The sequence below is a fragment of the Tubulanus polymorphus genome, chromosome 6 (assembly GCF_964204645.1).
Source record: "Tubulanus polymorphus chromosome 6, tnTubPoly1.2, whole genome shotgun sequence".
Lineage (NCBI taxonomy): Eukaryota > Metazoa > Nemertea > Palaeonemertea > Tubulaniformes > Tubulanidae > Tubulanus > Tubulanus polymorphus.
The window spans coordinates 14,986,362-15,002,502 of record NC_134030.1 but is presented as its reverse complement, the minus strand read 5'-3'; the positions used below and the strand labels follow the sequence as shown (position 1 = coordinate 15,002,502).

Sequence of the window (16,141 nt, the reverse complement as noted above, 5' to 3'; positions counted from 1 at the left end):
TAGTATCACATTTACTTGTAGGTCAATCGGTAAGAAAGTTGATTTTTGATAAATTACAAAATGGCTGTCGGCGGCCATCTTGGATTTCTGGAATTGCCCAAGGGTGACGACCCTACACCCACTTGGACTTCATCACAGACATCCTATAGATGAATAATCAACATAGAAAAAAACTATAACAGAGAAATCCATCTAAACTGCCACGGCTACTGGACTATATTATTATAAATGTTAATACATTAATAATCCTTACAAAACTGCGAAATCTGCATCGAACTGTAGTCTTGAAGAGAAAATAACCGCATGTCGTATGCAAATTTTATACATGAAAGATAAAATTGACTCTCTCTCTCTCTCTCTCTCTCTCCCCCTCTCCCCCTCTCCCCCTCTCCCCCTCTCTCTCTCTCTCTCTCTCTCTCTCTCTCGGCTAGCCTATTAACTTCATTCTATCTGCAAATATGAGTAATAGGGATAATAGGGGTTCAGGCCAAAGGTCGGGTCGAGCACACTCTCCCCAACCTTTGGCCTGAAACCCCTATTATCCCTATTACTTTTCAGTACTTTTATGTGTTAAATTCTTATAAAAGTAGCGAGAAATTAACGAGTGAAATAATTGATATTTAAATCAGTGAATATTTATATGTGCTAAATCCTTGATTTTAACATAAAAGTAACGAGTAATTAACGAGTTGAAGAAAATATCAGCCAAAGGTCACAGGGTCGAGTGAGTAAAATGTGAGTGAAATAATTCATATTTAAATCAGTGAATGTTTTTCTAATTCATTTAAATCGATATGTTTGAATTGTAGTATCTGTTCATTCATTTATTAGCCATTTTTTTATTAAAATTGATATTTCCTTCAACTCGTTAATTACTCGTTACTTTTTATATTATTTAAGTCATAATTCATATTTCTAATATGAGTTTTAGATCTTAGATGTTCTTTATGATATCTTTTTTCACTGAATGATTGATTACATGTATCACATTTATATATTTCTTTTTCATTCTTCAATTCTTCTAATTTAGTTTCTAATATATCATCTTTATATTCTAATTTCAATTTATTTTCTAAATGTGTTTTAGTTTTATTGTGTCTTGATTTTTGGGATTTATCTATATTGATTTTACATGTCGGACAGTAGTACTTATTTGCTTCTATTTTAATAACATATTTTTCATTAAAATTGAAATTTTCTTCAACTCGTTAATTACTCGTTACTTTTATGTTAAAATCAAGAATTTAGCACATATAAATATTCACTGATTTAAATATGAATTATTTCACTCGTTAATTTCTCGTTACTTTTATAAGAATTTAACACATAAAAGTACTGAAAAGAAATAGGGATAATAGGGGTTTCAGGCCAAAGGTTGGGGAGAGTGTGCTCGACCCGACCTTTGGCCTGAACCCTATTATCCCTATTACTAATATGAATAGGAATGTATCATTACTTGATTGCTCGACGAGGAAGCCTTACGTTGAAGTCAATACAATATTCATCTTTCGTCTATAAATTTTTCTTTAAAAAGCAGACAAATGATTTCTCTACTGAAAACAAGAATTTCGTAATTTTCTCTACCCAGCAACCCACATTGTAACATTGTCTATCCATACATTGCCATAGCAACGAAGACGACCAGTGCACAGTTGGTACCAAAACTTTCCTGACTCGTGAGGCTCCATTGATATCAAAATGATGGATGGCTGTGTTCTGACAAAATGTTCACACTTTGGCATTAAGAGACTGCTATGTAAATGGAAAATACACGGTATTTATTAGCACGCCTATGTTCTTGCACAAATGAACAGATCATTTTTTTAGCACATAGAACATATAGCCGGGTATAGACGATACCTCCCTCTCTCGGCAGGGATTCGAACCCGATGGCATCGCTACACTCAGCCACGGCACGAACCCCTGCCACACTAGACTGGGTGCGAAGGTACAGCTTTGCCGCACGAAAACTTGCGGCATCTATCGGATTGCTCGTTGAGAAATCGCTAAGGCAGATTTCACGAAGGGGAAAACCTGGGAAAACCTGGGCTAAAATAAAACGCGATTTCTGATTGGTTGATAATGATATCATCTAAACTGCGCGAGTATCTCGGCGCACTCAGTCTAGCGTGGCAGGGATTATTACAGTGGCAATCTCGATGCCATCAGGTTCGAATCCCTGCCGGGGGAGGATGAGACGCTACATTGAAATGAGTATTGTACGAATGTCTGTATATGAAGGGAAAACTTTTTCTGACAGAAATTTTCTTTATTTTTTCTTTTTCTTTTTGCCTGCTTTTCTCTTTGCTCCACCCTTTTTCGTCCCTCCTTTCTTCGTCGGTTTCCCACTTCTTCCTTTGGAACCCATTTTGCCACCATTTTCCATGCCTTCTGTTTCTTTACGATGACCTGTTACGCACTCGACTCTTACTCCTTGAAATTTAACCTGGAAATATTGCCAAACCTGCACTCACTGACTCCGTAACATATATATATGTATATATATATATATATATATATATATATATATATATATATATATATATATATATATATATATATATATATATATATATATATTTCTGAAATAAAATCTGAATAACATACAAAAAACCATATATACAACAATCGTTCCATAGCATCTCTCCGAAAAGATGATAGTTGCACTTAAACCATTCTAATGTAATATGTTTGTAATTAATTGATAGGTGAAAGGTTTTTAAATCGTTTCAAATCTATATGGAAATATGAAAGAACAGCTAAAATCATAGAGATAAGATAACTTGAAGTTGAAAAACACTTTGAATAAACATGCAAAAGCTCAATATCTCAACCCTCCTTGTATTAATTTCAAATCATTCTTCTCCCCGCAGATTCAATTGCATAAATGCAGTTAAGAAAAGTAGACAATAGTGCTATATAATAATATAAAGAGCTTTTGCTTCGGCTGCTCCAACTTTTTGGAACAATCTGCCCTCTTATTAACGCAGTTGCACAGAAGTAATAGGGGTAATGGGCTTTCAGGCCAAAGGTCGAAGGGTGGAGCTCATAAAAAATGAAAAATATGAAAATAATAGAAATTTCTACTTGAATTAGTCGCGAAACTCATAAAAAATGAAAAATAATTCTCACACACTCGAATTTATTTTTCATTTTTACTCGCAAGAAAAAAGTGTGAGTAAAGTGTGAGTGAAATAAATTCGAGCGTGTTAGAATTATTTTTCATTTTTTATGAGTTTCACTCCTAATTCAAGTAGAAATTGTTATTATTTTCATATTTTTCATTTTTTAATGAACTCGACCATTCAACCTTTAACCTGAAAGCCCATTACCCCTATTACTCTTAAAATATTCATATACATGAATAAAATATATATGAATAACATATAAATTGATAGATTATTCAATATAAAAGTGTGAGTGAAATAATTCATATTTAAAACATTGAATATTTATATTTGAATGAGTTTTAATAAAAATTTTGTTATAAAAATGAAGAAAGAAGAAGAACCCAACTTTAAAATCGAAATCAATGAAACCAATAAATCATTTTCACAGTTTAATATTAAAAATTATATTTCAGCAACAAATTTAGTGTCCGCAAGACATTATAAAATCGATAACATAACTATGATTAATCAAATATCATCAAATGAAACATATTTAATTACTGAACTAGTAGATACTTTTGATAATGGCGTTAAAAATCCTAAAATATTCAATACAGTTTTAAATTTTAAAGGAACTTTAGATGAAAACATAATTAATATTCTTAAAACTCCTTTCAATGAAAGAAATGATGATATAATACTTTCAAAAGATTACAATGATTTGATTAACTTAAGAATTGAAAAAAGACAATTATATTATTTCAATTTTGATAATAAACAAATTATCTATAATGAAAATTCATCAAATATTGGAATTCAATGTGAATTAGATAATGAAAAATCATTTAAAGATATTGCAGTTCAATGTAATTTAGAAGATGAATTTAGAAAATTCAATTCTAATGAAAAAGTGCATTGTTATTGCGGAGGTGAATATTTAAAATCACATAAATCAAAGCATTATGAAACAATTAAACATAAAAAATGGCGTAAAGAGTAACAATTCTACATTATAATTATTGAATTGAGTTAAATGATTTAAATATCTAATAGACTGTTAAAATGATAAATTGTTTGACAGTTGAAATGATAAATTGTTTGACAGTTGAAATGATAAATTGTTTGACAGTTGAAATGATAAATTGTTTGACAGTTGAAATGATAAATTGTTTGACAGTTAAAATGATAAATTGTTTGACAGTTAAAATGATAAATTGTTTGACAGTTGAAATGATAAATTGTTTGACAGTTGAAATGATAAATTGTTTGACAGTTGAAATGATAAATTGTTTGACAGTTGAAATGTTAAACTGTTTGACAGTTGAAATGTTAAATTGTTTGACAGTTGAAATGTTAAATTGTTTGACAGTTGAAATGTTAAATTGTTTGACAGTTGAAATGATAAACTGTTTGGCAGTTGAAATGATAAATTGTTTGACAGTTGAAATGATAAATTGTTTGACTGTGGAAATGATAAGACAGTTGAAATGATAAATTGTTTGACAGTTGAAATGTTAAATTGACAGTTGAAATGATAAATTGTTTGACAGTTGAAATGATAAATTGTTTGACAGTTGAAATGATAAATTGTTTGACAGTTGAAATGATAAATTGTTTGACAGTTGAAATGATAAGACGGCTGAAATGATAAATTGTTTGACAGTTGAAATGATAAATTGTTTGACAGTTGAAATGATAAATTGTTTGACAGTTGAAATGATAAATTGTTCGACTGTTGAAATGATAAGACAGTTGAAATGATAAATTGTTTGACAGTTGAAATGATAAATTGTTTGACAGTTGAAATGTTAAATTGTTTGACAGTTGAAATGATAAATTGTTTAACAGTTGAAATGATAAATTGTTTGACAGTTGAAATGATAAATTGTTCGACTGTTGAAATGATAAGACAGTTGAAATGATAAATTGTTTGACAGTTGAAATGATAAATTGTTTGAGTTGAAATGATAAATTGTCTGACAGTTGAAATGATAATTTGTTTGACAGTTGAAATGATAAATTGTTCGACAGTTGAAATGATAAATTGTTTGACAGTTGAAATGATAAATTGTTCGACAGTTGAAATGATAAATTGTTCGACAGTTGAAATGATAAATTGTTTGGCAGTTGAAATGATAAATTGTTTGACAGTTGAAGTGATAAATTGTTTGACAGTTGAAGTGATAAATTGTTTGACAGTTGAAATGATAAATTGTTTGACAGTTGAAATGATAAATTGTTTGACAGTTGAAATGATAAATTGTTTGACAGTTGAAATGTTAAACTGTTTGACAGTTGAAATGTTAAATTGTTTGACAGTTGAAATGTTAAATTGTTTGACAGTTGAAATGTTAAATTGTTTGACAGTTGAAATGATAAACTGTTTGGCAGTTGAAATGATAAATTGTTTGACAGTTGAAATGTTAAATTGTTTGGCTGTAAATTTAATTGTTATTTGATTTAATCATTTAAAAGTTTAATATTTTTAAAATGATTATAAAATATTTAATTAAAAACTAGCAAATATTTTATAAACTGTTTAATTTTTCTCTTAAATAAATGGATGGTTTCATCCCAACTGGGAAAAGTGATTTGAAACATTATTTAGTAGCAGGCGGATTAATATTGGCTGCGCTTTTCTTTTATTATGAAAATATCAGTAAGGATTTGATTAATGAAAATATAAAATTGAGCATTTCAACTGTCAAACAATTTATCATTTTAACTGTCAAACAATTTATCATTTCAACTGTCAAACAATTTATCATTTCAACTGTCAAACAATTTATCATTTCAACTGTCAAACAATTTATCCTTTTAACAGTCTATTAGATATTTAAATCATTTAACTCAATTCAATAATTATAATGTAGAATTGTTACTCTTTACACCAGTTTTTATGTTTAATTGTTTCATAATGCTTTGATTTATGTGATTTTCAATATTTACCTCCGCAATAACAATGCACTTTTTCATTAGGATTGAATTTTCTAAATTCATCATCTAAATTACATTGAACTGCAATATCTTTAAATGATTTTTCATTATCGAATTCACATTGAATTCCAATATTTGATGAATTTTCATTATAGATAATTTGTTTATTATCAAAATTGAAATAATATAATTGTCTTTTTTCAATTCTTAAGTTAATCAAATCATTGTAATCTTTTGAAAGTATTATATCATCATTTCTTTCATTGAAAGGAGTTTTAAGAATATTAATTATGTTTTCATCTAAAGATCCTTTAAAATTTAAAACTGTATTGAATATTTTAGGATTTTTAACGCCATTATCAAAAGTATCTACTAGTTCAGTAATTAAATATGTTTCATTTGATGATATTTGATTAATCATAGTTATGTTATCGATTTTATAATGTCTTGCGGACACTAAATTTGTTGCTGAAATATAATCTTTAATGTTAAACTGTGAAAATGATTTATTGGTTTCATTGATTTCGATTTTAAAGTTGGGTTCTTCTTCTTCTTTCTTCATTTTTATAACAAAATTTTTATTAAAACTCATTCAAATATAAATATTCAATGTTTTAAATATGAATTATTTCACTCACACTTTTATATTGAATAATCTATCAAATTATATGTTATTCATATATATTTTATTCATGTATATGAATAATTTAAGAGTAATAGGGGTAATGGGCTTTCAGGTTAAAGGTTGAATGGTCGAGTTCATTAAAAAATGAAAAATATGAAAATAATAACAATTTCTACTTGAATTAGGAGTGAAACTCATAAAAAATGAAAAATAATTCTCACACGCTCGAATTTATTTCACTCACACTTTACTCACACTTTTTTCTAGCGAGTAAAAATGAAAAATAAATTCGAGTGTGTGAGAATTATTTTTCATTTTTTATGAGTTTCACTCCTAATTCAAGTAGAAATTGTTATTATTTTCATATTTTTCATTTTTTAATGTATGGGTCATACTAGTTAGCGTCAGAAAATGTCAGCGTCGGTGATACCTTGTTATCGTCGATATTAAACGGTCTAATGTCAGTTTATACATTACATACATTACAAATTGGATGTCTCTTGTACATGTACATCACATCGTGACGCAGCGTAGATGGTAATGTCATAGAAGAACAAAGTCAGGTGAAAATACCTACCCACTGCACCGATAAAGAATGATTGCTAGCCAGAGACCAGTGACAGTAAGTAATGGGGAGTGATGGTACCGTTCGTGATTATGTTTTTATAATGGTTATTGGACGTCAATTTCATATGTGAATTGCAGTCCCCATCTGATCGCTTGACTTGTCAGACTGACTTGTCACTCCTCTACTAATAGTAACACTATAAGGCCTTCCCTCCTGCATAGTTTACCCTATAGGCCAAATTTGTGCTTTGGGCCAAATTCGGTTTTCTCATAATGTCGACTTTTTTCGGAACTAATTATAATCGAATATGCGCTTGAACTGTCACTAGGGAATGGTAAAAACACCTTAGCTTCCTTCTTCTCGATGTTATTTCCCCCAAAACCTGGCACATTAGTACTTTGCGCGTAGTAGCACATGTGGGTCGACATATCCATGTTGGGAGTTGACCCCTAGGTGGCGCTCTTTCAAAAACGGAATGTAACGAACTGATTTCGGGTGAAATCTTTGCTCGCATCCCTGAACGACATTCTATCCAGAAAGGCAGAAACCCGTTATCGCTGCTTGCAGCTATATTTATTATTATTGTTATTATTATTTTATTATTATTATTATTATTATTATTATTATTATTATTATTATTATTATTATTATTATTATTATCATTATTAATATTACACTCAGGAGACTGGAGATTTCAGAACTTGAAATGTACAAACAATTCAAAATCATCTTTAAAGGGCAAATACCATCAAAATTGTACTTTCCGCGATTTCTTAACCAGAAGAAACTTTAGTAATCATATAGCGACCTGAGATGTGACTTATTGAAAAAAGGAACACGAATTAGCCGTAATAGTTAGCGGAATAGTTACCTATTTATCCTTCACTCCGTGCGTATAGTTCATATTCAACCCGCGGGTGGCGCTATTTATGATGTTAACTATGACAATCAACACAAGCACATGTGTGCGCTAGTACGCGTAGCCTATGCATAATCGATAAAATAAACATCATTTGTTCTCTGTATTCACTGACCTACAGTGCTACTCACTTATATACAATTGATATATAGCCCATGTATTATTGTAGATTGTGTGTATGTATAAACATCATTTCATTCCATGATCCATCTTCATTTCACCTCCTCATTCATTTCATGTAGAGAGTTGAACCGTCGGTCAGTTTACCGTATCGGGTAAGGAATTCCGATCCCGACGGTGAGAGATTCTCTACTCCTATCATTTTAGAATATATAGTAGCACCCCTCCCTCGATCATGCGCCATTCTCACATCCACACTCATCCGGACCAGTCGGTTGTAATAAACTCGTATATCTCAAATTCATGATTGGACATTGTTTCATTTTACGGAACCTGGAACATTTCTGAGCTAGTCTCCAACGTATCATTTGGTGGAGAACCACGGTCCTGGTGAGTGTTATTTTTTCTAACCATCAGTTTCTTTATTTCAGACACTTTCTTGCTGTTACCAAGCGTGTGCTCTACCGCTAATGATTTTGATTTATTGCAGTCCTAGCTAATGATCACTGTTTTTTGTCTAGTCAATATCGTCTTGCTTTCGGATTATTAGCTATTGTGTCTATATTTTTGGTACCTATATTACTTTGAACCTATCCACGTTGCCTATATTTTTATCATGGAGGTGACAGATGTATCGACCGGTACCAGCGATAGTAGCACTGACTCGGGGACGGTCACTGTCCGACCCGCAGCGATTACGCGGGAGATCCTCCCGGCTGTAACATCTCCCTCTAATGTCAAAACAGCGGTGCACTTCTCATCGAGTACTCCTCGCACGGCCATCTCTCGGCTCGGTCCGACCGGCCCGTTTCCATCAGGACCACGGCCCCGATCACCGAGTCCGCAATCCCCTTTAGGTTCTGTACCGAGTCCAACTACTGCTCGTGAGGCCGAACCATATATACGGTCTATCGACTCAATTGTGCACCGTCTTCAGAGACCCACATTCCAGCCACCGAAATTAGATAAATTTTCTGGATCGGCCTCGGAGGATTTTTCTCGTTTCATAAGAGACTTTGAAGGCCTATCCGTGCTGAACAGTTGGGGTAGCGACATGAAGGCCGCCGCGCTCCCAGCCTATTTGACAGGTGTTGCACGCGACCACTATGACGATGTAATGGCCCAGCACTCTGGTCCAGACCCCCCTACATATTCTGTTATTAAGGCGGGGCTACAAAGGAAGCTAGATCCTCAAGATTTGTACTGGGTACAAGAGCAGGCACTTCTTGGCCGAAAACAGGGTCCACACGAGCCAGTCCGCCCCTCTTCTCAAGACCTGACTTCAAAATTTACTAAACTGGGTACTCCAGCCGCTTCTCGGCTTCATATTTTTATGTCTGGTCAACGGTCCGATATTAGGAAATTCGTCATCACACAGCACCTTAAAAATGTGGACGAGGCTGTGAACCACGCACTGACGGCTGAATTAATTAACCAGCTTGATCCGCCAGCAACCGTCGCAGCCATGTCTGACGATAAGTCACTAGTCCAATCTTTAAGGGATGAGATCGCTTCCCTGAGAAACGAGGTGAGGGAAATGCGCAACCAACGACCTCCCCAGAACGTTCGTCCTCCTGATCAGTATAGGAACCAGCGAACGACCTCGGGTGATCCTATTTGTGGCCGATGTAATCGTGTCGGTCACACGGCGACCTATTGTAGAGATGGGCGTGATTTTCGATCGCGTCGTGGGCGCCCTACGAACTATCATAATCCCGGAAATCAAAACTACCAACCACGGGGTGCGCTAACAGATAACGTGTATTCGACGAAGCGGGGAAACTAAGTGAAGCCCGTCTAAATGTGGGTTCATTCGGGCTGTCCAATCTAAATCCTACGCCAGATACCTTAAGAGCCCGAGAGAGATTTATTCGGGAATGGTCAATTTTACTTATTGGTTTGTTATATTGTATGATTAACCTTGTGAAATTATCTTGTGCTACAGTGTTCAGATGGACACACATATTTGTCATATGTACTGCATCATTATTTATATCTTATTCATATATACTCACTACATACTTATACTCGAAATCGAAATATGCTTTATCTTACGTGTCCTCGCAAATGTCTAAACTCGATTCTAGTCTATTATTTTACCGGACTCTACTTCAAAATTCTGTAGCTAATGTACGGAATGCATCGAGAGACCCTGATATGGTCTTGGGGCCAGTCGACTCAGATGTCGCCCGTAATCCAACGGTTGATGCCGATAGGCCAAAGACAATTCTGGCCTCAGTAGCTAACTCAGTGCACGGGAAAATTGGCACTAACACCGTCACTGTCCTCGTAGATAGCGGAAGCGAGATAACTGAAAATAAGTGATAACTGTCATAAGTGAAAATGTTTTTGGATTTTTAGATTATTTTAAGAATAAACAATTGGACCTGCCCACAAGTCGCAATGTCCATTCAGCCAATGGCTCGCCGATTAAAATGTTAGGGAAAATAAGTTTCAGTCTGGATATTGGTAACATAGGCTTCCCGATTGACGCGCACGTAGCTTCAGGGTTGGCCTATGATGTCATCTTAGGTATGGATTTTCTTACATCCCACAACGCTATATTGGATCTGGGGGTCGGTATTATTCAATTTCCAGGGAGTAGACCACTATCATTACAGAGACAGTTCGACCTAGTTATTTACACTAAAATTTGCATTCAAGAGACAACAGTCGTCCCCCATTCACTGAAATAGTTATCCCTGCTAAGGTCGTCGACAGAATTTGAGATGACACGGAGTGCTACATAGACCCAAGTACACAATTAAAAAAGTCGAGCTTAATCGGGGCTAAAATAATTGCCTTAGTAAAGAACGAAACTGTCCCTTTTCGAATCTGTAACCTTACGGTCAATCCTATACAGCTGTTCCAGGGTACAACGCTGGGGCACCTGTCGACTGAGTTGTTCCAAGTTCACTCAACCCTGGAAGAAACTGACACCCCGCCAGTCAGCCAGGAAAGATGCAATATGTGCCACATAAGTACTAGAAACGATAAGCCAAACCTAAACCCACCTAACGTGGACTTGAGCGACGCCAAGCTGACGAAGGGCGAGAAACAGACACTGACGAACCTACTTAGCGAATATCGCGACGTTTTCGCGAATGACGACAGTGAGTTAGGCAACACTTCATTAATCAAACACCATATTGACGTTCATGGTCACCCACCGATTCGACAAAGAGCCTACCGTAGAACCCCAGAAATGAGAAAAATAGAGGAAGATGAGGTTGACAAAATGGTCAAGGCAGATATCATACGCGAATCAAACTCCCCCTGGAGTAGCCCGGTCGTCTTGGTAAAAAAGAAAAACGGCCAAACGCGATTCTGCGTTGACTACCGTAAAGTAAATTCCATCACACGCAAAGATTCATTCCCAATGCCAAGGTGCTACGATATTCTCGGTAGCCTCGGTGCGACACAACCAAAATATTTCTCGTCTCTTGATTTACGATCAGGATATTGGCAAGTGGAAGTTGACGAGGAATCCAAGCCGATTACCGCCTTTGCTTGTAGCAGGGGCCTATTCGAATTCAATCGTCTTCCATTTGGCTTGTGCAATAGTCCAGGCACCTTTGAGAGATTGATGGAGAATGTGCTCCGAGGCCTAAGCTGGAAAATCTGTTTAATATATCTAGACGATGTCGTCGTCTTTTCACGAACTTTTGAGGAACATTTAATTCACCTTGAACAGATTTTTATGAGATTTCGAGATGCGGGCCTCACGTTAAAACCCGATAAATGTCATTTTGCTCTCGACAGCGTTTTGTATTTGGGCCATATTATCAGTGGTGAAGGCATCAAGCCTGACCCAGAGAAATGTCGAGCAATAAACGAGTACCCAGTCCCCACAACAACGTCAGGCTAACGAGTCCTCCAGTCCTAGCCTTTCCGGACTTTAACCAACCTTTCGAGCTGCACACTGATGGAAGCGCGACCGCGATTGGTCTTGTTCTGTGTCAACGTATTGACGGCAACGAACGCGTGATTGCCTACGGTGGACGAAATTTTCTACCCCGCGAAAAGAACTGGGATACGACGCAACGCGAAATGGCCGCAATTATGGAGGGGATTAAGAAATTTAAACCATGCCTCCATGGGCGCCGATTCAGAGTCGTAACCGACCACAATGCCCTAAGGTGGCTCATGACACTGAAGGAACCCCAGGGTCGCTTTTGTCGTTGAGCTCTTCAAGAATACGACATGGAGATAGTCCACAGAGCCGGCCGCGTACACTGCAATGCCGATGCCCTGTCTAGACGACAATATGTAAATGCACTGGACAATCCCGATTCACAATCCGAACCAGTACTTGATACTGGGACAACCCGCATATTGAACGACCAAATCCCTATAATATTTCAGGCTAAACGAGACGATCCTAGGTCCTGCGACCTTCTATCGCACTAACTATCTAGTATCTCGCGAGCTTCCTGCCGATGACAGCCTAGCTAGAGAAGTGATCCCAAGTTCGGAATTTTACTGCGTAGACCGGAACGGGTTGTTAAACCGTAAACGGCGAAACAATCCCTCCGGTATGCAAATATATTTACCAACGTCGCTAAGGGTTTCCATCCTCGCCGCATATCACGATGACGTGACGGGGGGCCACTTTGGTTTTGAAAAAAAATATGAGAAAATTAGAGCAAAATACTATTGGCCTGGAATGTATGAGGACACATTGCACTGGACCAAATCGTGTGTCCCATGTTCTACCCGAAAAACACCAAAACACAAAAAGATAGCACCGCAGATACCAATACCTATTGAGCTGTTGCAGCCCCTTTTGACAGAATTTCTATCGACTGCGTGGGCCCAATACATCGCTCCAAGAGAGGGAATCAATATATCGTCGTTATTACTGACTATTTAACTAGATAGACAGAAGCGTTTCCCACGAAATCAATAACTGCGCCAGTCATCGGCCGCATACTTTTTGACGAAATTTTCTGTCCTCATGGTGCAGCCGGCACAATCCTTAGTGACCGAGATCAAAATTTTCTATCTTCCCTAGTCAGAGAACTGTGTGAGCTTTGTAGAACCAATCAGGCGCGTACGTCATCCTATCATCCGTGTACTGATGGCCTCACGGAGAAGTACAACGGGACTCTGGTCCAAGGCTTAAGTATGTTTTGTAACTCTGAACAAACTGACTGGGATGAGTTTATTCCTGCTATGCTCCACGCATACCGAACCTCAGTTGTCAAAAGCACGGGTTATACGCCGTTCTATCTGATGCATGGACAAGAAGCTCGCACGCCAATTGACGTAATGCTATTGCCACCCGAACACGAATTTCAGTCGTCGAATGAATACATCAACGACGTAATTATCAAACTAACGGAGGCACGTAAATGGGCCAAACTAAATCTAGAGAAAACCCAACAAAAGACAAAACAACAATACGATAATCGATTTAAGGCCACCGAACCGCCGTACGCGGAGGGTGACTTAGTTTGGCTCCATAATTCTAGAAACATCAAGGGCCTCACTAAGAAACTCCTACACCCGTATCATGGCCCGTACATTGTCACCAAGAAGGTATCACCTGTCAACTATATACTAAAAACTCAGGCAGGAAGGGTATTGCGAGCCCCAGTCCATGCAAACAGACTCAAAATCTATATCCACCCAAAAGACAGACCCCTAGATCGGTCAGACGACGACGGTGAGCAAACAAATCAGATCGGTGAGGTATACCAGACCTTCCCCGACAACGCCCAGACTGATCACAGTGAAAATGACGAAACTTATTCCGTAGAGTGTTTGTTAAAATCGCGGAAGCGAAAAAATAAACGGCAGTATTTAGTCAAGTGGGTCGGCGACTATCCACCGTCCTGGGAGCCAGCCAGCAACATACTCGACAAACGGCTGATAGAAACACTTAGACTGTCAAAAGTTAAGAAAAGAAAACGCTAACCGGCTATAAATAACCCATCGGACACTAAGTACACGCAATATCCGACTTTGTACCCCATACCCCTTTATTACTCGTATATGTATACATTATTTTATTATCTATTATTTTATTTATTATCACTTGACGATATGAATCGCTAATTCGTACTCATGCATGCTATCTATTGATTACAGAGAGATAAAACTTTATTGAACGCGCTACATGAAGGAGAATGTGTTTTTTTACTCGATCCATGAATTAACTATAACTGTTCAAAATCTATTTCAGGCACAGAATATTTACGCAGTTATACACGATGATCGACGCGGTAGTCTTATCAGTTTTTATTAACCTTTCTATTTTGCTCAATCGAGTAGATGGTGAAATCGGCAACGAAAAAGTTATTTTGAGGAAAAATTACGGCATCCTTTTCTCTTTCCAAAGCCAAATTGATAACGCGGGTTCATATTTGAGCCACACGTACTCACTACCTTGGATTAAGTATCCGATCCCCTCTTTTAAACCACCGGTCTGTCCGCCAAATGCTGACGACGTATGTCACCAACTACTCGAGTGTGTACACTTACTAACCCAGCAACGCAATCGGTCAGCGTCACAATTTCAATCGATGTCAAACGAAATCAAGCTTTTGATGCCCAGAAAATTATCTGTGTCCCCCCGCTCTAAGCGGGGCCTATTAAATTTTGTGGGTAGCATATCCAAAAGCTTGTTTGGAACGGCCACCGAAGGCGAAGTAAACGAGATACGAAGCCACGTGCAGAAGCTCGAAAATTTTGCCAAATTGACGCAGAATGAACTCATTCGACAAGGTAACGAAATGTCGTCATTTATGAATCTAACTTCGGCTCGCTTCAAAAACGTCATGACAGCCATTGGAAATAACCATAACTTAATATCAAATCTGCAGACCAATCTTGTAAAGCTGTCACAGCTATCTTCGCGTAACTCGGCACGAATTTCAGACCTTAGCACCTCAGTCTCCGTTATCAGCAATTTCATTCAGTATTTTGCAGCCCATCAGGAGGCAGCCATGCAAATTGAACTCGAGGCACGCAATTGGCTATCAGGTGTCCAAACCCTGGTTGACGGCTATTTGCCGATGAGCTTTGTGCCTAGCAAAATTATAGCCCATACAATTGGGTCGATCCGTGATATGCTATCCCAAGATTACCCAGGTTTTTCTATATCGTATTCGGACCCTGGTCACTATTATCAGGTTCGGGACATTCTGTACACCAGGACAGACAGAGCTATTCATATTGCAGTCAAATTTCCACTTTCCAAAATTAGCACCAAATTTGATATATATTCGATATCGGCTATTCCGGTACCAGTCAATGCCTCATCAGATAACTGCACTTTAATAAAGGACCTACCGGCATACATAGGTGTAACTAATTCGGGCGACTTTTATACTGAACTCGAAATGATTAGCGAAATGATTAATGAACTCGACACGGGCGATTATGCCACGTGTGAAGGTAAAGGGGTGAAAACCTGTCCGACAGCTAGGTCCATGAGGTCGCGTTCGGTATCTAGTTGCGCCAGCGCACTTTTTTTCAATGATCACAACAACATCATGCGTCTTTGTGATATTAGGTATCAAGAATCCGGGCTCTATGAGGGCGCCCTAGACTTAGGATCTGGAACATACTTAGCAAGCGGCAGGGACTCGTCGTGGTCCATGACCTGCCCTGGTAAGCCTGTAAAAGCTATAACCGCATGCACAATGTGCCTGATAAAACTGCCGTGCGGTTGCGGAATAACATCATCAAAGTTCAAAATCCCCGCAAAAATCACAAATTGTCACAAAAATGATATGTCACCGATATATTCACACCCAATCAATCTACCAGTTATTTTGGCGTTTTTCAAGCATCTTGATTTTAATAAGAGGCAACAAATTTTGGATACGGAAAGTCACTCGTCTCAAATTCACCAA

At 37.0% G+C, this 16,141-nt stretch overlaps 1 protein-coding gene across 1 annotated transcript in view; it reads right to left on the bottom strand.

Annotated features, from left to right (window-relative positions):
• Nucleotides 1-1,574: 1,574 nt before the first annotated feature.
• The window catches only part of LOC141907483 (uncharacterized), a 59,899-nt gene continuing 45,332 nt past the window's right edge, over nucleotides 1,575-16,141 (bottom strand). Inside the window, exon 3 of the mRNA XM_074797139.1 lies at nucleotides 1,575-2,446. Coding sequence (XP_074653240.1) covers nucleotides 2,270-2,446 — 177 coding nt within the window. The 3' untranslated portion in view covers nucleotides 1,575-2,269. The remainder of the gene's footprint in view (nucleotides 2,447-16,141) is intronic.